At 41.8% G+C, this 23099-nt stretch overlaps 1 protein-coding gene across 7 annotated transcripts in view; it reads right to left on the bottom strand.

Moving 5' to 3' along the window:
- LTBP1 (latent transforming growth factor beta binding protein 1) overlaps positions 1-23099 on the bottom strand; it is a 941660-nt gene that overhangs the window by 63907 nt on the left and 854654 nt on the right. For all 7 annotated transcript variants that reach the window (XM_033937066.1, XM_033937071.1, XM_033937073.1 and 4 more), the window contains 4 exons: positions 19306-19431; positions 14417-14563; positions 10114-10278; positions 8401-8487 (listed from right to left, as the gene is read on the bottom strand). In XM_033937066.1, the coding sequence (XP_033792957.1) occupies positions 8401-8487; positions 10114-10278; positions 14417-14563; positions 19306-19431 (525 nt within the window). The remainder of the gene's footprint in view (positions 1-8400; positions 8488-10113; positions 10279-14416; positions 14564-19305; positions 19432-23099) is intronic.

The following is a 23099-nucleotide window of genomic DNA, read 5'->3' as shown; positions in this document are numbered from 1 at the left end:
GTGGTCCTGGAATATACCAAAGCAGTCCCCAGAGTCTAGGGCAAATCCACAGCGCCTGCCTTTAAGATGGGAGACCCCGAAAGCAGCATCCTTCCCAGCTGCTACATCTACCCTTTAGAACCTGATGAAGATATGAAGGGTAGACCATGTAACCACTCTATAAATCTTGGGTGAGACAACCCTAGTCTCTGCCCATGAAGCAGCAACTCCTCTAGTGGAGTGTGCTCTCAATGCGATGGTTGACTGTTTACCACAGCCCACATAATCAAAGGAAATGTCCATTTTAATCCATTTGGAAATCGAGGCTTTAAATGCCAGCCTCCCTTTCTTGGCATTATTGGACCAAAAGGTGACCTAATAGGCGAAACTCATTGGTAATTTTGAAGTACTGGAGAAGCACTCACTTGACATTCAGCAAATGCAATGCTTTATCCTTTGTCTTAGACCCTGTAGGATGAAAGGCAGGCAAACAGACTTCCTGATTAATGTGGAAGGCCAAGATCACTTTCAATAGGGAGGGCGGAATCACTGAGTAGTGGCTCGTGGTCAGCAGGGGGTGCTATTTATGGGACGATAATGGAATGGATGTCGGAGCATGATAGTGCAGTATTTTTGTGAAGTTTTTCTACAAAAGCGCCAGTTTTTCATATGATTCTGGGTAATTCTAGTTAGAGACAATTCTGTGTCAGTTAAGGACCACGCCCAAATAGAAGCGTACGGAAAAACAGGTAAATAAAAATTTGAATATAATGTAGCTAAGGCCAGAGAAAAACACACTAAGGATTACTATAAGGGAAAGCATAATAATATCTGTGTATGTACTTTGCTGTTGAGCCAAATCATGGTGGAAATCATGATTACATGGAATCCAGTTTGGATTCTTTGTGTGTACTATATCTGTCCTGTCTTCGGCCACCATCTTGGGCCAGTGAATAATATTCTGTCTTTGTCCTCTCTGAGTTTTCCCGCTCCCAGCCTCGTGGTGTTAATTAATATCACATGGGCTTGCTTTAGACTGGTAAAGAAGGATAACGTGTCTCAAACTGAATTGGATGTAGTTTTGAATGAAAATTATGATTTATTGAATGGAAAAGCTTGGCCAAGCAAAGAGTGAATGAAGCAAAGTATAAATGAAGTGTATGACTGTGTTGCTTTGAAAAAACATATTTTATATATTTTAAACCTGAAGAAACACTAAGGAAAAATCCTGAGCACAACATCTGGAAATAATTAGAGTCAGTCTCCAGCATAGGAAGGGGGGGGGGCATTGAAAGCCCATGCTTATCACTGTGTGTAACATGAAGCTGTCAGCTTTCCTCTTCCAGACTAAAGTTACTGTCAATTTAGGGAGAGGTTGAGAATTTCTCAGCACCCTGTTAATAATTGTAGAATTCTTTTGAATATGTTAATGTTAATTCAGAAATCAAAAGTAATTTTCTGAAACTTTGTCTAACTTTTAAATGTGGAGGAATGTTTCTTTGTCCAACTTTAAGACCACCCATAGGATTGTTATTGGCTATTATGATGATGATGTCACCGAAAAGCCAACAGTATATAATAGAAACTCTGGAGCTAGAAAAACGAGACCGTTAGGAGAAGGCCAGCGTTTTGGCCACTATTAACGATCTCCCATTAGCGCAATCGGTAAGCAATGATGCTGTTCTTTTGATCTAATAATGGAAAAATAGAAACAATAATTCAATAAATCTTGGTTATAATTTTTAAAACCTTGCGCTGGTGTCATTTTGCATGTATAATTATTTTCAAACCTGAAGCTTTCACAAATGGCGTCAATGACCCTTGCTCACCACATGGAGAGCCCTGCTTCCGTGATTCTATGGAACTCCCAGCAGGAAAGAGCTTATAACTTGGAAATTCATCTCGCTAACATAATCACCACCAGGAATAATGTCTTGACTGTAAGATCCAAAAGTGAAGCCTCCCATAAGGGCTCATACAGAGCTGTACTGAGACCTTGCAACACGATGTTAAGGGTCCAAGAAGGGAGAAGGAGGATGCACCGGCGGGCGTAACAGCAGAGCCCCCTTTGATGAACCAGGTGAAATCTGGGTGAGAGGTCAAGAAGCCTCTTTTACCCCTCCCCCCTCCCCCCTCCCCGAGCTTGGAAACAGGAAAGGCCTGCCATCTGCACTTTCAGTGATCCTACCGACAGCCACTTCTGAAGACCCTCCTTCAAGAAGTCCAGGATTACCGAAATCAAAGCTTGTGAAGGCTATATATCCTTTCCCACACACTAGAGCTGAAAGGACTTCAGGCCTTAGCATAAGCTGCCGCCATCAATGGCTTCTTAGCACTGAGAAATGTGGTAATGACCATGTCTGAATAACCCTTGCTTGTCAGGGCCACCCACTCAAGAGCCATGCTGTAAGCACAAAGCATTCCAGATTCTTGATAGGGAATTGTCCCTGAGTGAGAAGATCCACTTGGACCAACAATCTGAGACATTCATCCCTCTGGAGATGAACCAGGTCTGTATATCAAGGTCCGCGCAGCTAACTGAGTGCCACAAGAACCACAAATCCTGGATAGTTCGCAATCCTATATGATTTGACTGAGAAGGGTCTACGAGGGAAACACGTATATGAGCTCTGTCTTTGGCCATGGTTGGACTAATGTGTTCAACCTTTCTGAGTTCATATCTTTAGCTGTAAAAACAAGGCGTCTTGGTGTTCATTGCTGAGGCCCTCAGATCCATCTGTGAAGGCCTCCACTGCTAAACTATGGTGTCAAATGCCTGTGAAGACAGTGACCATTCTCCAGGGTCGAGAGTCTGATGACAGAGAAAGTCTGCCTGTACATTTTCCATTACTATGTGTGCAGCCAAGAGAGCCTACAAATGAGCTTCTGCCCACTGGAAGAGGAGTTGAGCTTCTAGGTGCAGATTCTCACTCAATTTCTCCCTTTTTTTTTAAATGTTTTTTTCCTTCTTTGGTCCTTTCATTCAGTCAATGATCGAAAATAGTTTAACAACAGGAATTATACCAAAGAAATGGAAAGAGGCAATCATCCGCCCAACAATTAAAAATCCTAAAGTCTCAATTTCACTTGAATCAAACTACCGACCAATCGCCAACTTACCATTCATTACTAAATTAATAGAAAAAGTTGTTTTCTATCATGTAAACAACTTTATTGAAAAAACTCATACATTACATCCTAACCAGACAGGTTTTAGAGCCAATTATTCAACAGAATATTCTATGATAGGCCTTACAACCAACATTCAATATTATTTGGATCATCATAAATCGGTACTTTTGATTTTACTTGACCTCTCGGCAGCGTTTGACACTATTGACCATCATTTACCCATTGGAATTTCTGAACAAGTTTTAAAATGGTTTAATTCATACTTTCAGGATAGGTCAGCTAAAGTTATTTTCAATGATATATCATCAAGTAACTATACAAACTCATATGGTATCCCTCAAGGTTTGATTTTGTTTCCCCTTTTATTCAATATTTTTCTAGCTCCACTTCTCACACTAAGTCAATCCATCGGATTTTCCGTTTTTGCTTACGCAGATGACATCCAGCTTTTACACCCATTAAATACTGCCGATTCTAATGAGATAATGAATATAAACAGTAAGTTAAAACAAATTAGTCAATGGCTAAAAGACAACATGCTGGCTCTGAATCCATCTAAATCTTCAATAATGTTCCTGCCATGGAAAAAGGGTATTACATTTGAAGCACAAATTTTTTTGAACAATTTTCCACTCCAAAAAGTGACGACGACTAAAATATTAGGAATATTATTGGACCACGAACTATCCTACCATGATCAGATCAGTTCCGTTGTTAAAAATTGCTTTTACAAACTACGTCTCATTAGATCTTTAGCCAAAGTCTTAGAACCTAAAGCTCTCAATGTTCTAATTCACTCTTTGGTTATCTCCAGGCTGGATTACTGCAATACATTATACCAAGGCATAACACAGAAAGAAATACGAAGGCTACAAATCATACAAAAAACAGCAATAAAAATTACTAATAACTAATAACTAAAAAAAAAGGTTAAGGTTACTCCTCTTTTGCAAGAAGCACACTGGCTACCGATCTCATATAGAATAACATATAAAATCGAATTGCTAACATTTAAAATCCAGCAAACCAATACTCCAACATTTTTACATCGATATTTAATACCATATTCCCCAACTAGATCTTTAAGATCAACAGATCAGCATTTGCTATCCATTCCATCATTGAAAGTAATAGGCACTAGAAGAACTTCAATCTTTTCGATCCTGGGACCTCAGCTTTGGAACCAGCTACCAATCTATTTATGCGCTGAAACTTTTTTAGATAAATTTAAAAGCAGATTAAAAAGTTACCTATATAAAGATGCATTTGAATCTTAGATTGGATTTTTCTCTTTTTTTTTCTTTAACCAGATTTGTAAATAGGTCACTGACCTTTCTATTCACTTTTGGATCAAGTCCCATTTAAACATTTCTTTTTAGATCAAATTTTACTTTAAAAAAAACAACAAAAAAACTTTGGTTTTAAATACCCTTCCTGATGTTGTCCCTTCCTCATTGGTCTTTTTTTTTTTTAACAATTGTAATTTATCCCTGCCTCCCTTATGTATCTTCAGTTCACTATGGATATGATTGTATGCTTATTGTTTTTAAATGGTTCCCATAAATTATCATTGTTATACGCATTGAAAATGCTTGACATTGCGTTCAAATCAAAATTTCAATAAACTTGAAACTAGGTGTAAAGAAGCACTCCTATTGCCTCCTTGCTTGTTGATATATGCTATCACATTGTCTGAGAAGACTGACTGCCTTGCTTTCTAGATACCACTTATACCACTTATAATCGTACATTCAGGTACTCAAGCATTTTCCCCTATCTGTCCTGGCAGGCTCACACTCTATCTAATGTACCTGGGGCAATGGGAGACCTCTCTACTAGAGAGGTCTCCCATTGCCCCAGGTACATTAGATAGAGTGTGAGCCTGCCAGGACAGATAGGGGAAAATGCTTGAGTACCTGAATGTACGATTATAAGTGATATCTAGAAAGCAAGGCAGTCAGTCTTCTCAGACAATGTGATAGCATATATCAACAAGCAAGGAGGCAATAGGAGTGCTTCTTTACACCTAGTTTCAAGTTTATTGAAATTTTGAAGCACTAGACAAATGAGTCTGAACACCAGTCAATTTATGGAACACTTCTGCTGAGCCAGAGTCCAACATCCTTGGACTGGGTGTCTGTTGCAATGACCCCCCTCCCCCAACTGTAAAGGCTGGCATTGGTTGTTAGTATCTCCCAGGAGGAGATGTGAAGAAGCATGTCCCTTGAAACGGCATCTGACCTCAGCCATCTTCGCTGGCTGCTCTTCACTGTAGGTAGCCAGGGGAGTGGCTATTGAAGCGAGTCTGCCTGAGGGGACCAATGAGAGAAAAGAGAGTCTTGGAGGGATCTCATTTTCACTCTGGCCCATGGAACCACCTCTAGGGTCAACTCCAGGACCTGTAAATAATGCCACGCTGTGGTAGCTAGTCTCTGTAGTAGCTCGAAAATGTGCTTCTAGAACTTCAGTCTGCTTGGCTCTGGAAGAAACACTTGGCCCAGGGCTGTGTTGAACAAGACTCCCAGTTACTTAGGCACTGAGTCAGTTTCAACTGACTCTTCTTGAAGCTGACTATCTAGTCCAAGTTTTGGAGGAGTTGCACCACTCTCAAAACCACCAGCTTGCCTTCCTCCTTGGACAGAGCTCTGATGAGCCAATCATTCAAATATGGATGCACCTGAATCTCAGCTTTGCGGAAGTGCACTGCCACTACCACAACCATCACCTTGGTAAAGATGCAAGGTGTCATAGCCAGGCTGAAGGAGAGAGCAGAGAACTGGAAATGCTGCCCCAGCACTTGAAATTGCAGGTACCTCCTGTGGACTGGGAAGATGGGAATGTGAAGATAGGCTTCCATCAGATCGAGGGAGATGAGAAATTTCCCCCAGCACCATTGCTACTATGAGTGACCAAACAGTCCCCATACCTTTAGTGCCACATTGACTGGCTTAAGGTATAGAATCAGCCTCCAGTCATCTGAGCCTTACTTTGGCACGATAAAGTATATGGAGAATTTGCCCAAGTCTGCGTCTGAGACTGGCTCTATGGCCCGAACAGCCAGTAGCCTTTGTACCATAGCCCAAATTTTAGGACTCTCCAGCTGGCCAGTTGGCTGGCTGGAGAATCCACAAATTGGTCTGGTAGGAGGGTAAAGAATTTGATTTTGTACCCCTCCCAGACAACTTTCAGGACCCAACGGTCTGCACTAATTTGAGACCAGACTGACCAAAAGGCTGGCAGCCTGCCCCCTTACCTGTGGGGATTCGACTCCTGTCCTGGCTTCATTGTGCTTTCATAGAGGCTGGGGAAAAGCAAGAGCCTGAGACTTGCTGTCTCCTGCCCCCACCAAACCTCTGACGTGGCCCCTTAAAGGACCTCTGCATCACTTGGACTACTGCATAAGGACGGAATCTTCAAGAGCCTCAACAATTGCCCCATCCCAAACTCTGGGCTCTCTGAGGTCTGCTGTCTGGTAAGGCCTTGGGGTGATGAGCCACAACAGTGGCCATCTGGTCATCCAGGCTCATGTCAAAGAGCATCTGACCCAGAAAAGGAAGCCTGCTTAGCGTAGATGAAGACACAGAATCACCCACCTATTATCTGATCCACAGCATCTGTTGGGTGGATATAGCATAGTTTGAGACCTTACTCATAACTCTGATATCATACAGAGCATCCACTATATGATTCACCCCAAATAGGATCATTTGGGGATCCTCGTCGTCCTGTAGGTCTGAGACTTGAGACAGATGGGTATGGTAAGCACGCTTCATAAAGAAAGGTGCAGCTGCCACTTTAATCCCTGGATCCAAAGTTTCAAATTGCTGCTTGAGGAGCAAGTCCACTTTGCAGTCCTGCATTTAGTGACCTGCGCTACCAGCGAGTCCACTTTTGGCTACTGAAAATCCGGCACAGTCAGATAAAGCTTGGCCACTCGCAAGGACCCTTTTGGTGACTCCCAGTGGACTGTGACCAGCTTAATAATGTCTGTATGTGAGGAATCTATGGGGAATTTAGGAAACACCTAAAAACATATTTGTTCCGGAAGTACTTTGATAGATGAACTGCACAATCTCCCACAACAATTGATCTCTAGAACTGTTAATCACCAATCTCTAACTTTGTTAGTTTTACTCAATTTGTAGCATTTTTTAATCATTGTAAATCGCATAGAACTTCACGGTCCTGCGGTATATAAATAAACTGTTATTTATGTTATGGAGAGAATGTGGCTGGAGTAACAGAGTTGCTCATGACCGAGCAGTGGGATGAGGAAGCTGGAGGGACTTCCATCTTTAATTCTCACAGCTAGGCAGAAATAATGCCTGAGAGCATAAAAACACTGAAGAGCCTGCATACTGTGGAGTCTACTCCATGATCCAGGGCTGCCACCACCTCTTGACCGCTGTTCTCCTACAAAGAAGTAGAATCTGCCAGAGAAACTTCATCCTGGGACAGAAGTGGAACAGAATCAGACTTTACATTCTCCCAGTCTATAACAGACTGAACCTTCTAGTCCAGGTCTGTGTCCTTGTTTGGTCAGGGCACCATCATCACTGGTGCACTGAAAACAGACGCTGAGAACCCTCGACAGTTCAAATAGGAATTTCACATAAGGCTCATAAAATATGGAGTACTGGGGTTCTCAAATACCATGGCAAGGACTCCCTGCTGGTCCTCCTGGACTCCATGGCACCCAGGCAACTATGCTTGGCCAAACCACCTTTGCAGTGACCAGATTTGCACACAATATTTGATATGTGGTTGCAGCATGGAGCAATACAAAGGCATTATAATAAGACCATAAGAGCTGCCATACAGGGACAGAACACTGGTCTATCAAGCTCAGTATCCTGTTTCCAACAGTGGCCATATCATGAGCACCTGGCAAAATCCCAGAGAGTAAAACATATTTTATACTAATTATTCTAGGAATAGACAGTGGATTTACCCACATCCATCTTAGTAATGGCTTATGCACTTCTCTTTTAGGAATACTCTCAGTTTTGTTCTCTATTCCTTTCCTAGGTGCACAATTAGCAATATCTTTGCACAGGCCCATCCCAGTACTCTGCCTCCCTATCACATCATCACTTGGTCTCCTAATCACTCTCTTAAGAGACCTCTTATGATACACTTTATGACTGGCACCTTGGATATAGCCTTGACAATCTAGACAGGAATCAGTGCGTATACTGGATGAGGCACACATCTTTTAAAAATATATCACTACCAGAGTACTTAGAGCATATTTTTCTTACGCATAGTTACCAAAATAATTGCTCTCACCTTTATAGCTTTGTCCGTTGAGACCATAGGATTCACCACCAGTGGGGATGTAGCCTTTCCCTTCAGGACACATAGCAGTGAATTCATCTGGTGAGGCAGAAGAAAATGAAATGGACAAAGTGTTAACTAATAAAACCTTCAAATAAAATTTAGAAAATTGCAACACAGTACATCATTACTTGTCTTAAAGCAGAACTGGCAAAATTAATCAGCTACTGCAGGGCAGAAAGTATATCACAAATGTGCATAATCTACATGTTCTAATACTACTGACTAATTTATAAATACACGTATTCCCCTTATTCTATAAGAGGTCACCTAAATTTAAGTGCCATTTGTGCATTTAAATTTTTAGATTACTGCCATCCATGTGGTAAGTGTACACGCATAAGCATAGATGGCAGAAGGACACCTAAGCGCTACTCTATAACTCTTGCTACAATGCATAGTATGCAATTGTTACAAAGCAGGTGAGGCTATTTACAGAAGTTATGTGTGCATGTGTTGCATTCATGCATGACCATTTCCATGAGCCACAGAGCTCCTGTGCCATATGTTAGTGCCAAGATTTAGATGCATTCATGCTGGGTTATGCTAGTATTCTTATAAGGACACTAAGCATCGTCATAAAATAGGCTTATTATCCACATTATTATGGCACCTAAATGGTGGCAGTCTGTTAACGATTGATGATATGTAATCCTACTGTAGTTCCCTGCTATTTTTAGTGGGTTAAATATGTATACTGAAAGTACTGTTATATGTTGCTCCTTGAATCATTGTGAATGTTTTATGCTGTAAACCGCTTAGTTATAGGCGGTTAAGAAATTGTAGAAATAAAATAAATAAATAAAATTGTGTTCTTAAGGAGCCGATATTCACTAATTTTATCTGAGAGTTAATAGGGCAATCTTCGCTATCCCCTCTGGTCATTTATTGTCCAGTTAAAAATTAATTGGTTATCTTGGGCAGGAGTGGTAAAATTATTGTTTAACTGGCTAGGACCAATATTCTGCACTATCTGGTTAAAGATAAATTGGTCAGAAAAATTGCTGTGCAAATTAACTGCAGCCAATGGCCTTCAACATCGCACACTTAACCTGTTAAATCCTTGAACTGATAGTGTAGGTGGCAAAACACTTAACTTCCTTATTTGTATATTTTTGGAAACTTATATGGATAATATTGTGCCATTTCAGTTTCTAATCAGACAGGTATTGTCCTTAGAATTATGGGCCATGTTAGGGAAGGAGTAGAGGAATCACTATAAATTAGCAGTATATAAATACAAATAAACAAACATAGTGGCAATATTCAGCCACTAAGGGCTCCTTTTACGAAGGTGCGCTAGCGTTTTTAGCGCATGCACAAGATTAGTGCACGCTATCCGAAAAATTACCACCTACTTAAAAGGAGGCAGTAGCGGCTAGCACGCGCTATTCCGCGCGTTAATGCCTTAACGCACAGTTGTAAAACGAGCCCTAAATATACAGTATAAGTTATCTGTTTAGTTTAGGCCTACACTAAACAGTACCAGCATGCTCACTAAACAATATGTGAATTCAGTGCTGCAATCTAGATAGATGGCAATGCTGAATAAAATGTTAATTTCAGTGCTGATGCCCTGCTTACATTCCCGTTGAACTGTGTTAAAAATGTATGCCATAATGAAGAATGGGATACAGCTCCACAGAGCTAAGTTCCTCTGCTTACCAGAGCCAAGGACTGGACATGGGAAGATTTCACAGTTGTCGCCCCAGCCAGCGCCCAAAGTACAGCAGCACTCTTCTTTGGTCACGTTGGACGTCAGCACATTGTCACAGAAATTGGCATCATTTAGATTGTAGTAGCAATCTTTCTTTTCACCATTGGATTGTCCTTTATGTACATAAGAAAGAAGCAAGAAATGAAACACTTTAATCCCACAGCAGATAGATTCTACTAGTTTTAAAACTCTCAGAGAGAATGCTTGCCTAAAGAAGGTAAAAGCTCAGATGCACACAAGTGGTTATTAGATGTATTTTGCTTTCACAATATTTTTTAAACAAAGGTTTATACTGAAAGGGTTTGTTGGGCTAACAATTGGAGCTAGCCTCTCTCCCATGCTGCTCAGTGGACAACATGTATCCAACCAGAAAGCCAGCATTAGGAGCATGCCTGAAGCATGGCTGCACTTTGGAAAATAAGAGCTGATATTCAGCACTAGCCATCCAAAGTTATCTCAGTAACTCTGATTAGTCAAAAATCAGAGTTAGCATTTACTTTAGATATTCAGTAAGGGGCTGATTCTGCATAGGACGCCTGTCTCAGTGGCCGCCTAAGAGATGGCTGAAAATTGTGTACCAGGGCCCTAAATGAATTGCATCTGCCCTAACAGACAGATGCCTAATCCTCCCCGATTCTCTAATAGGCATCCATATCACCATTGCTGGTTAGAGAATCATACCTTAGCCTGATCACAAAGATAGGAGGCTCATCCACTTATTTTTGCTGAGGGATCCCTTGCCATCAGCTGATCATGGCAAGGGAATCCCTGATTAGTTGAGCCAGCAGGACTTCCCAAAAACCGCGGCTTCAGAGAGTCCTGCTGATTCAGTTGATTGGGTGGGAATAACCCCTGCTGCGATCAGCTGAGCCAGCAGTGGCAGAGACCCCCACCCAACATGTTCCCCTGAAATCGGCAGGAGGGATGCCTGATTGGCCCATGTGCCTAAGGCCCCTCCTAAGGGACTGGGAAGAGGAAGGCTCGCCATTTAGGTGGGCCTGCTGGCTGGAGGGATGGTTTTCCAGGATATGAAATCTCAGGAACTTTCTGTGTTCCAGAAAGATGGGAATGAGAAGGTAGGCCTTTGTCAAATCCAGCAAGGTCAGAAATTCCCCCAGGGTCACCACCACTATGACTAATTGAACTGGCTCCATGCGAAAGTACGGCACTTTCAATGCTGCATTGACATGTGTAAGATCCAGAATGGGTCTCCAATCGTCTGAGCCTTTCTTGTGTATGACGAAGTATATGGAGTATCTGCTTGAGCCCAAATCCTAAGGTGGCACAAACTATGGCCTGAATATCTAACAATCTCTGAACTGTCGTTGTGACTTTGCTTGCTTTCTCTGGTCGCCTTGCCAGGGAGTCTGCAAACCAGTCTATTAAGTGCTGTGCAAATTTGTGCTTGTAACAAATTTGTGCAGGAAAACTCTGAATGATCTCCAGAACCCAACTATGTGATGAGATCTGTGCCCAGGCCTCTTTATACTCCAAGAGCCATTCCTCTATTTTCAAGAGAATTGTTCCAGACCTGTCATCATTGTGCCTTCTTGGAGGTTGTAACAGTAAGAGAACTGGAGACTTGATTCTGCCTGGGACCTGAAGATCTCTGTCTGGCTCTCTGGAAGGATTTCTGAGAGGAGGCTCCACCTGAGTACTGTTGAAAGTGCCTGGAGCCATGAAAATTAGACTGCCCAGAGCCTTTAGAGGCTCAGTCTGTTGTTTCCTTTGAAAGAAAGTCTGGTGAGGGTAGCCTTGGAGGAATATTGCCTGATCCAGAGGATTCTGCAAGCTAAAATCAAATAAGCAGAAACTGTGCTCATGACTGATTATGTCATAGAGAACATCAGCTATATAGTCCACTCCAGCTAATAGGAGGTGGGGCAAAGGCTCACCCTCAGCCAGCACAAGCCCCCACAGCCTGGTATGACAGACGCATGTCACAAAGTAAGCTGCTGCAGCTGCCTTGATTTCCAAGGCTAGTGCTTCGAATTGTGGTTGGTTTTTTTTTCTAAATCTTTATTCATTTTTTAATCTTACATCAAGTACTCCATATTATATCAACTGAATCATATACATTACTTGAAATTTTCCATATATCATCATAAATACATAAAAATATCTCCCTCCCCCACCCACCCTTTTCACAAAATTATAATCAAAAATAACATACAAATTGTGTTTTAAGAATCACATCCACTCTGCGATCCTGCATATCCTTTAATACCATGCCTTCCTCACTTGTTAGGGACGTGGGTTTGGTTACCTGTGCTACCAAGGAATCTACCTTGAGCTGAGCAAACAGCTGCTAATATTCCTGTGCTATCAGATACAGCCGAGCCATTATCTTGGTTACTTTAAGGAACCCTTCAGGAGCATCCCAATTCTGTGTGACTAATACAGTGATGTCAGGATGCCAGGGAAACAAGGAAGACTGGGCTCTCACTCTGCTCATTATAGAGCAGGGAGCTGATGGGATCTGCTGGGAGACCAAGTTTAACTTCCGCAAAGAGTCCGTAATTATCTCTAACAGGGCTCAGGGTCTGAACAGCCGGCAGATCATGGGGACATCCCCTTGATCGAGGGCCATCAGTGTATCTTGCGCACTTGCACCACCCTGCGATCTTGCATCTTCTGACAGGGAAAGCTCGCTCTATGACAGTAAAGGCATACAAATAGACTCATCACTTGAGTCTCCCTCGGAAAGGCCACCGGATCCTGGCCATGCTCTGATACAGATGCAGATGTAGATGTAGATGTGTCCTGGGTGACCAAGCCCCCTTGCATGTCTCCTGAAGTGCTGCCAGTCTTCCCCTGGGGATCTTGTCCATCCAGATACATTCTCCCCATCAAAATGACAAATCCTGGAGGAAATGTCATATTAGGCAACATGAAGTCTCTTTTAGATGACTCCAGCTTGCATCTCTTGGGCTCTGCAGCCTACATGCTCCTATGTTTATAATAGCCACCATTTTAGGGCTCTGGAAGGGATTTATTCCCAACCTATAGACCCACCCCAACTGTTCTTCAGCCCTCACTTCCCATGCTATATAGCATGTGATGCAAATGCACTCTTCAGGCACCCATCCGGCATAGGCCTGGCATGAATTAAGGGTAAAGGAGCCAGAGGACTTCATCCCAGCCAGTTTTGAGGCAAAACAAAGTGATCTGAAGGTTCTATAGAACTTTGAAAAAAAAATAATCAGAATTTCAAGTGTTTTGGCGCCAAAAAAAACGCTCCAAAATGCTTTACCTAAAACCAAAAAAAAACAGCGATTTGGGGATTTTGGAGGTGGGGAAACCAAAGAGAAGGAGCAGAAACCTGAAAAGGTTTTCAAGACAACCCCACCTCACCCCGATTATCCTCATAGGCTGTAACAGCCTTACTCACTGTGCTGGAAATGTACTACAGCCTGCCTCAGCTTCTAAGGTAGCTGGATCTGGGAGGAGAAATTACTGCCTCAAAACAGACCGCTCTTCCAATGCTGAATCTTCGGGCTGTCAGTCGAACCAGTGTCTAACTGAGCTTTGAACCCCCGTGGACCCACAGACATGAAATGGGGGAGGCAAAACACAGCCGGCACTCTGAGTCCCCTATGAATATCTGACAGCCTACGCTCAAGACCCTGCAATGCAGTAGGTGAGCAATGCAAGAAGAGGAATGGGCCATGAGCTCCAGAAAAATTTTCTGCAGGCTGGCCAACAAGTACTAAAGAGGGATTGGCCTGTCAGCTGCAAACCTCAGTCTGCTTCTTCTCCATATAGGCAGAGCTGAACCGTTGAGGAGGGGAGCTTGAAGCACTGAAAGCTGTCAAAACTTCACAAAAAAAAAACAAAAACACCCCAAAAGATTGAAAAAAATAAAGAAATATACAGAGCAGATCAGAAAGTCTCCTTCCAGCTTGAGTGCAGAAGGAAAAATTGAAGGGGGCAGCAAACCTTCTAGTGAAGGAGGAGAGATTCAAAAGCTGGAGAAGATTCATTTTGCATGGCTCGCAAGTATGGGGATATTACCTCTCTGTCCAGAATGACACACCTATTGCACTAGAAATAGAATTAGGTTGATACTGTTTTATAGTAGCATTGTTTGTACATAAGTAAAACACTGTAGCTAGTGTTTCATTTATTCCAGTTGTCATGCCAGCTGAATATTTGTGATGTGGTGTGGTGTGTGTCAGTGTAATAGAAATTAGAAAATATACAAATGTCTCATGACTTAAAACTGCAAACAAAGCCTCAGTTTGGGGGTACCTGGGGACAAGGTGTGGAAGCGGCACTGTCCTGTCATTGGGTCATATTCTTGGTTTTCATCAGAGCACAGGCACAGAAAGGAGCCCTCCACATTTTCACAGAGGGCTTCACCACAGATGCCACTCAGCATGTCACATTCATTCACATCTGCAAAACAAAGTATATGCTATTTTAGGAATACTCTACTCAGACAGGTCTTTACAACTTAAACTATCTCTGCTATGAACTATTAGCCATATATTAACTGTATAACATGCTAAACAAGCTAGATCTGTGCTTCCAGAGCCTGAAAAAAACTCTGTAACAGTTTGCAGATGGGAGGATTGCTTTTAAAAAGAAATTGTATGCATAAGATGGTCCTTGTTGCTTCTGCTTCCCCTTTATAGAAGTGAAAGCATGGAACCCTAAATTTTAAATCATTTTCCACACAAAATTCAGAAGTGTGTGTGTGTGGGGGTGCTATTAACTGTGCAAAATTTCTGAGGGATTTATTAACCTGTGGTTCTCAAATATAATAGTTTAATAAATCCTATGTAGTGCTAGTTTGCAATTGTGTATTGCTGTGGCTGGCAAATATTGTGTGATCATAGCCAATGCTGAAACCTTCCACCTCCTGGTGGTATAAGGTGCAACATACATAAATATATACTTGTGTTTTGCCACAATTAAAAATATCAATTTTGCATTTCACCAAGTGACAGTGCAAATCCTAAACTTTGCCCTACAGCACAATGTGCGGCAGCGGCAAAGAAGGCAAACAGAATGTTAGGCATGATAAAGAAAGGAATCACGAGTAGATCAAAGAAAGTCATAATGCCACTTTATAGAGCAATGGTCAGACCACACTTGAAATACTGTGTCCAACATTGGTCTCCCAACCTAAAGAAGGATATAAAACTGCTGGAGAGGGTGCAGAGACGAGCAACGAAGCTAATAAGAGGTATGGAGAACTTGGAATATGAGGAACGAATCAAGAAACTGGGACTGTTCTCCCTTGAGAAGAGGAGGCTGCGAGGGGACATGATCGAGACGTTCAAAATACTGAAAGGCATCGATAAAATAGAGCAGGAAAATAAATTATTTACATTGTCCAACGTGACACGGACAAGAGGACAAGAGGTTTGAAGCTAAGGGGGGACAAGTCCAGGACAAATGTCAGGAAGTTCTGCTTCACGCAGCGAGTGGTAGACGCCTGGAATGCTCTCCCAAAGGAGGTTATTGAGGAATCCACTGTGCTAGGATTCAAAGGCAAATTAGATGCACATCTCCTTACGAGAGGCATAGAGGGTTATGGGTGACTAAAACTACATCAGGTGTATACCTGACAGGGCCTCCGCGTGTGCGGATCGCCGGACCATGGGTCTGATCCGGAGATGGCAGTTCTTATATTCTTACAAGACATTTAAAATTTGTGTAGTGCTGCTGCGTATTACAGCCTGACCTAAACCAGGATCTTTAGTTTCTGCCAAAACTGAATCTGTAACCAAATTGGCAGAAACCGAAGTTGAAAAATGACTGTACACCCGGACCTGGACCCAGACTTTGTGGCTGCTCTTCCCTCCTGAGCTCCCCCTCACCCAGTGGCAGTTTTTCCCCTCCTGAGGCCCCCCTCTCAAGGTGGCAGCAGCTCCCCCCTATCAAGATCCCCTTGGCGCTAGCTCCCCCCTTTTCAAGACCCCCCATGAGGCCCCCCCTCCTAGCTCTATGTTTTCATTGGTGGGTAGTGGGTGCAGAATCATACAAACTCACTCCAGCACCTATTCCTGCACATGCCTGGCCCAGAAAATAGCTTCCAGGATTTCCAACAGTAGTTTTGCAAGACTACTACAAAAGGTCTCAGAACCATCTTGAGAAAAGAGTTGGCACAGGGGGACCTGCTGCCAGGTGGGTATGGGGAGGGGGAAGCTGCCTCCAGGCGGTGGGACTCAGGAGCTGCTATTGGGTCTGTCTTTTACTGGGGGGGGGAGGGGAGGGAGGTCTGAGTGATTATGAAAGGGAAGAGTGTTTCGGTTTCAGCATTTTCATCTGAAACCTGAACCTGAATTTTGGGCTGGTTTCGGTACCAAATTTGAAACCAAAATTTGATCAGACTCTACTGCATATGCATACTTTTAAATATGTATCAGGTACATACTTTTTGAAACAGCACTTTTCATGAGTAAAACCTATTTTACTTTGGCCAAGGAAAATATTGCATTCTGCTGATAAGAACATAGATTTTGAAATAAAACCTGAAAATGTGCTGTTAGCAATAGAGAGAAAACAATGTAATACAAATATTATCCAGTAACACAGCTTAACTGTCAAATAATACAATGTTCTACAGCACATACTTCATGAGAAACCACTTATTTTCAATTCTTTATATATTCACTGGTTAAATGGACAAAAGATTACGTGTTGTCATACTCATCTTTCAAGTAAAGCTGCTATAAAAGAGAAGGAAGGAAAGTAGGAAATAAGAGCAGTAAGAATTTGGGATGAGCATTCATTTGAAACAACATGGCAAATGGGAAATTTGTTTTTTTTTTTCTGTGCTGTAACTTGTCTGCATTATTCAAATGTATTCATTTTCTTAATACATAGAGCGCTGTTCTTCAACCGTCGGTCCTTGGACCGGTGCCGGTCCGCAGGAAATTTCTGCCAGTCCGCGCAGGGCCGGCGAGATTGATTAACTTCAATTTCCAGAGACAACAAAAGGTAGAAAAAAATAATTTTATTTCTATTTTGTGATTAGAATATATCAGATTTGAAATATATATCCTGCTGGAGCTGGTGTTAGACATAACTGGGGACTGCAAAGCCCAGGCAGTGCTTCTTTAGCTTCTAGCTGGCTTAGGGCACTCTCTGACCAGGGGCCATTTGCCCTAGTTGCACTCCCCTAACACTATTCCTGTTATGTGTGACTGCAGTATTCTGTTAGCATGATATTTCTGTGTAGCATGGCTTATTCAGTTTTCTTGATAGTAGATATGTGAAGGGGAGGGGAGACAGGGGTTTTGTTGATCCTTGCTCTGTATTATTTGTATTTATAAAATGATAATTGTACAGAATATTGTTTCTTTTTATACTTTAATAAAATACATTCAATATAAAATCATAAATGAGGCTTGTGCGGATGGGATCAGATGATTTGTGAAGACCGAGCTCGCGGAGATGGGGCGGAAACGGGGTTTTTAAATTTTAGTGCTAGAAGTTTGCCGGTCCACAAAATAATTCTTTTATTTCTCCTGGTCCACGGGTGTAAAAAGGTTGAAAAATACTGACTTAGAGGACGGGCCTCTTGTATGGGAAAGTTCCTTGAAGCAGCATTTTTGCAAAACATTAATTCATGTTGGGGGTCCCCAAGACCTTTGACAAAGATGAGAATTACCTCTTATTGCTAAAGTATTGAGAAAATGAATAAGTCTGAATAAATTTTAAAGATGTAAAGATTATTGAAAATAACTATAAGTGAATTTTGACGACCTATGATGAGGTTGGCTTACATAGCTCTTAAATGGAGATTATTGTTCAGAGAAGAGCCGCTGAGGTCAACCACATTAAACAATTTAGGCTTTGTTCTTATTTTTAAGGTAAGGGATAATTGAAGATTTATAGACATTGACATTGATATTACCTACTTATAAATGTGCTGGTGATAGATTTGACATCAATGGACGTAATCATTAAATAGTAGTTAAGTAGTACTAACCATTCAAAATGCTCCGTCATCCTTCAAATGTCTCTTATAGATGGCTGCAGCATCTACTCACTTTCTTTATATCCCCTTCTATCACATGATCTTTCCAACCAATCAGAGAACACACACTCACACCCTAGTCTTCACAGCAACGTCATACATTCCAGCTCAGTATTTAAACCAAATAGATTTACAGAGTTAAGTTTATAAATCAACCTTTGTCCTCTGTAGTTTAAACCTTTGTCCTCTGTAGTTTAAATATTGGCCACCCTCCCACCCTAATTGAATTTGATCAATTATTCTCCATCTAATATCATCAACTGAATGGTTTTTGTCTAACCAATGTTGAACTAAAGGAGCTTGCATAGTGCTGGTATTAATACGAGATTTATGATCTGTTAATCTCAGTTTTATCTGTCTACTACTCCTAGTCCTAAGTGCTATTTTACTGCTGACATATATAAGATTAGAGAGACACACAAAAATGTATATCACCTGTGATCTCACATATGTGGCATGACAGAATGCTCTATAAACCCAACCAGTCTGAAGATCTACCCAATCTTTCCCAGATATGCACAAACCACACCATTGACAGTGCCCACAAGAGGGGGATGGGGAGTATTCGCTGATTGGTTGGAATGATCATGTGATTGAAGGGGATATCAAGGAAGTGAGTAGATGCTGCTGCCATATTTAAGTGACCTTTGAAGGATGATGTACTTAACTACTATTTAAATGATTACTTTCAATGACAGTCATGTTCTCATTTATTCTGAATATAAGTGCTGATGCTAGAATTTGGCTGTTTGTATAGGGAAAACGCCTTGATACCACACTGAGCGAAACATGAATTCATGTCCCTCCAGGGACAGGGAAATATCTAGTGTACCCTAATGTAACACACCTTGAGCTACTGCTGAAATACGTGAGCAAAATCCAAATAAATAAATAAAGTGATGTGGTAGGGGTCAAAAATGGTAAAAATTTCAGGCAGCTTGGAAGGACATGACCACCTGCTACATAAGAAAAGAAGATCGAAAGAGGATAGTCCAAAGTAGGAAAGCAAGTGATAAGAAAGAGGAGGAGCTTCATTTTCAAAGAATTGAGCTTGAAACCATGAGAGGCTATTCACACCAAAGGGAATTGTCCCCTAAGAGTCATTAGTTCTCATGCACTGGGGTGATGAGGCAGCTGCAAAACTTACCCATACATCCTTGCCCATCCTGGGAGTCTTGAAAGCCCTGGTGACAGAGGCAGCGATAGGAGCCAGCTATATTCTCACAGAACCCATGAATTCCACACTGAGTGCTATTCATACATTCATCAATATCTGAAAACAAAACATGCCAATATCAGACATACATTATACAGAGGCAAATGGGCAAATCTTTATACCATAGGCAGACATCAATGATGTATCTATAGGTAACACAGATAGACAATTAAAAACACAAGGATCCTAGGGGATATATACAGTAAAATCAGAAACACACTTTTCCAGCCCATCTTAAAAAAACTCACCCTCTTGGAAACTGTATTACATTACATTACATTACATTACGGATTTCTATTCCGCCTATACCTTGCAGTTCAAGGCGGATTACAAAAGATTTTACTGGACATTTTCCAGTGAAGATACAATTTTTTTTACAAAGGAGAGATAGCTGGATAGATTCCTAAGGGGATTTAGGGGTTGGATAGTAAAATGACAGTGCCGAACTGTGTGATATAGACAAAGAGAATATAGTTAGAGTAGGTAAGATTACCACTGTATGTGCTGCAGATCTAAGTACATACGTAGCAACTTTTCTAAAATTGTCATTTACCCACCCTTGTCATTTACACATGTAAATGCTATGAAAGGCTTCTAAAATGACCAACTTAAGCTGACTCCTCTGTTTGTAAATTGCAAATCCGACATTCTAAACAAGCAGATAACTACATGACTACTACTACTATTTATCATTTATATAGCGCTGAAGGGCGTACACAGCACTGTACATATTGACATTTGATAGACAGTCCCTGCTCGGAAGAGCTTACAATCTAACTTGGACAGACAGAGATGACATATAGGGTCAAGGATGCAGAAGCCAAGGTGAGAGGAGTTAGGAGTTGAAAGCGTCTTGAAGAGGTGGGCTTTTAAGTGCGTCCTGAACACTGCCAGAGATGGAGCCAGCCGTATGGTTTAGGGCAGCTTGTTCCAAGCATATGGCACAGCAAGCTAGATGGGTCTGGGTCTGGAGTTGGCGGAGTACAAGAAGGGCACAGACAGGAGGGATTTACTGGCTGAGCAGAGATTGCAGGGAATGGGAACATAGGGGGAGACAAGTGAAGAGAGGGTAGCCGAGTGGAGTGCATTTATAGGTCAGTAAGAGGAGTTTGAATTGTATTCGGAAGTGGATTGAAAGCCAATGAAGTGTCTTTAAGAGAAGGGTAATTTGAGCCATGCAGCTAAATTCTGGATGGATTGGAGGGGAGTGAGATGTCTAAGCAGAAGCCTAAGAGTAGCGAGTTGCAGTAGTCTTAAGCGTGAGATGATGTGGGCATGGATAAGGTTTTTGGTAGTGTGCTCAAAGAGGAAGGGTTAGATTTTGGTAATATTATAGATAGAGGAAGAAGCTGCAGGTTTTAGCGATGTGTTGAATCTGGGTGGCAAAGGAGAGAGAGGAGTCAAAGGTGACCCCGAGATTGTGAAAAGACATGAAAGGGAGGATGAGAGTGTTGTCCACAGATAACGGGGAAAGTGAGGAGGTGTGTTTAGGTGGGAAGATGAGCAGCTCTGTTTTAACCATATTCAGTTTTAGATGGCGGTGAGCCATCCAGGCAGCAATGTCGGACAGACAGGCTGAGTCTCTGGTCTGGGTTTCAGTAGACATATCTGGTGCTAAGAGGTAGATCTGGGAGTCATCAGCATAGAGGTGATACTAGAAGCCACGGGAGGAGATCAGTGCTCCGAGTATGCAAGTATAGATTGAAAAAAGGAGTGGTCCCAGGACAGAGCCTTGAGGTACACCAAGCGATAGAGGGATGGCTGTGGAAGAGGAACCACCAATGCATACACTGAAGGTGCGATGGGAGAACTAGGAAGAAAACCATGAGAGAACAGAGCCCTGGAATCCCATCGAAGACAGTGTATCAAGGAGTAGGCAGTGATCAACAGTTTAAGTTTTAAGTTTATTAAAAAATTTGTTATACTGCCTAATCAGGCTTTTAGGCGGTGTACATTAGTCAATAAAAACATTCAAGTTAACAAACATATTTGGGGGTACAGTTAACTAAACAGACAGACTTATACAAAAGGAGAGAAGGGGTCGTACTACAATCTTATAGGAAAGAAACACTGAAGGAGAGAACAAAAGGTAGGGGAGAGGCTAAAAGAAAGGGACTCAAATTGTCCTTAGATTGTCCTTAGAAGGACGGTTGCTATTAAACAGCATCTTTAAAAGAGAAGGGGCTAATCAAAGGTGGCAGATAGATCGAGAAGGATGAGGATGGAGTAGAAGCCTTTAGATCATTGGAAACTTTGGTAAGGGCAGTTTCCGTGGAGTGCAATGGGCGAAAGCCTGACTGAAGCGGATCCAGAATAGCTTGGGAGGACATTCAAGTAACTTGGACAGGAAGGGAAGGAGGGAGATGGGGTGATAGTTGGAGGGGCACGTGGGGCCCAGAGAGGGGTTTTTGAGGAGGGGTGTGACAATGGCATGTTTGAAAGCATCAGGGACTGTTGCAGATGAGAGAGATAGGTTGAGAATGTGACAGATAGGAGGGATGACAGCAGGCGAGATAGTGCTGAGTAGGAATCAGATCAGAGGAGCAGGTAGTGAGTTTGGAAGATGAGAGAAGATGTGCAGGTTCCTCCTCTGTGATTATGGAAGAGGAGAGGGTGGCAGATGCTGAGGGGAGGTCAGCAGAAGGGATAGGTGGAGGGAGGGGAGGGGGAAGTAGGCTGTTTGAGAATTCAAGGTGAATCTTCATGATCTTATTGTAGAAGAACTCTCCCATGGTTTGGGGAAAAATTGAGAGGGGGAGGGTGCTTTGAGTAGGGAGTTTAGTGTAGTAAAGATAACTGCAGTCTTTGTTCTTACTGAATAATTTACCCCATATATATGGGATGTGGTTAAGATAAAACTGAAAAATATGCATGAATTTCTGATTTGCCAATACATGCATAAGAACTAGATGTCAGCATGCATGCCTATGCTGAAGCAGGCATAAATGTTAGCTGAGTGCCTGTTTGGACCTGGGGTGTGAATAAAAATTAGGATTTTGAAGGTTGTAAAATTTGATACTGAAAATAACTAAGAGGTCATTTTACTAATGTGCGCTAGCCCTTTTAGTGCGCTAAACGCTAACGCATCCATAGATTATAGACTAGCGTGCCTTAGTAAAAGAACCCCTAAGTGATGGATCTTGCACAAATAGGTTGCAAAATCCACAGCTTATACATGGAAATGCTGGCATTCATGCATTCATTTATATAATTAATATTTTTATCTCTGTAATCCATTTTTGAATTGATGGTATCAGACTTGCTTTGAATGCTAATGTGAATTGGTTTGGCTATCTACCTTAGAATTGATCATATGATTTGATGTGTATGTGATTTTGCCTTGATTTTTTGATATTTTATATTGGGGGGATGTCTATGATGTTGTCCAGACATGTCTAAGTTATACAGTCTCTGTGCTATGGAAAGAGCGAAATCCTGATTGGGATGTATGTATGACTGAGAATCTATCTAGATAATTTCTGAATTCAACACTCACTAGTCCCTCCATTATTTTTATGAAGAGAGGAATAGCTATATTTGGACAATAATTGCTAATGATGGCTAAAGACTTGAATTCCTGGTTATGGGTGTAATTAGAATATGGCCTACATTTGCTGAAAATTCACCATTCTGCAGTAATATTGTAATTCAATCAAACACATCTCTTCTGAATTTCAAAGGAGCTGATTTTAAAATAACTGGAAGGCAATTGTCTAAAGCAGTGT

The sequence above is a fragment of the Geotrypetes seraphini genome, chromosome 3 (assembly GCF_902459505.1).
Source record: "Geotrypetes seraphini chromosome 3, aGeoSer1.1, whole genome shotgun sequence".
NCBI lineage: Eukaryota > Metazoa > Chordata > Amphibia > Gymnophiona > Dermophiidae > Geotrypetes > Geotrypetes seraphini.
This window is presented reverse-complemented; position numbering and strand designations above follow the sequence as displayed.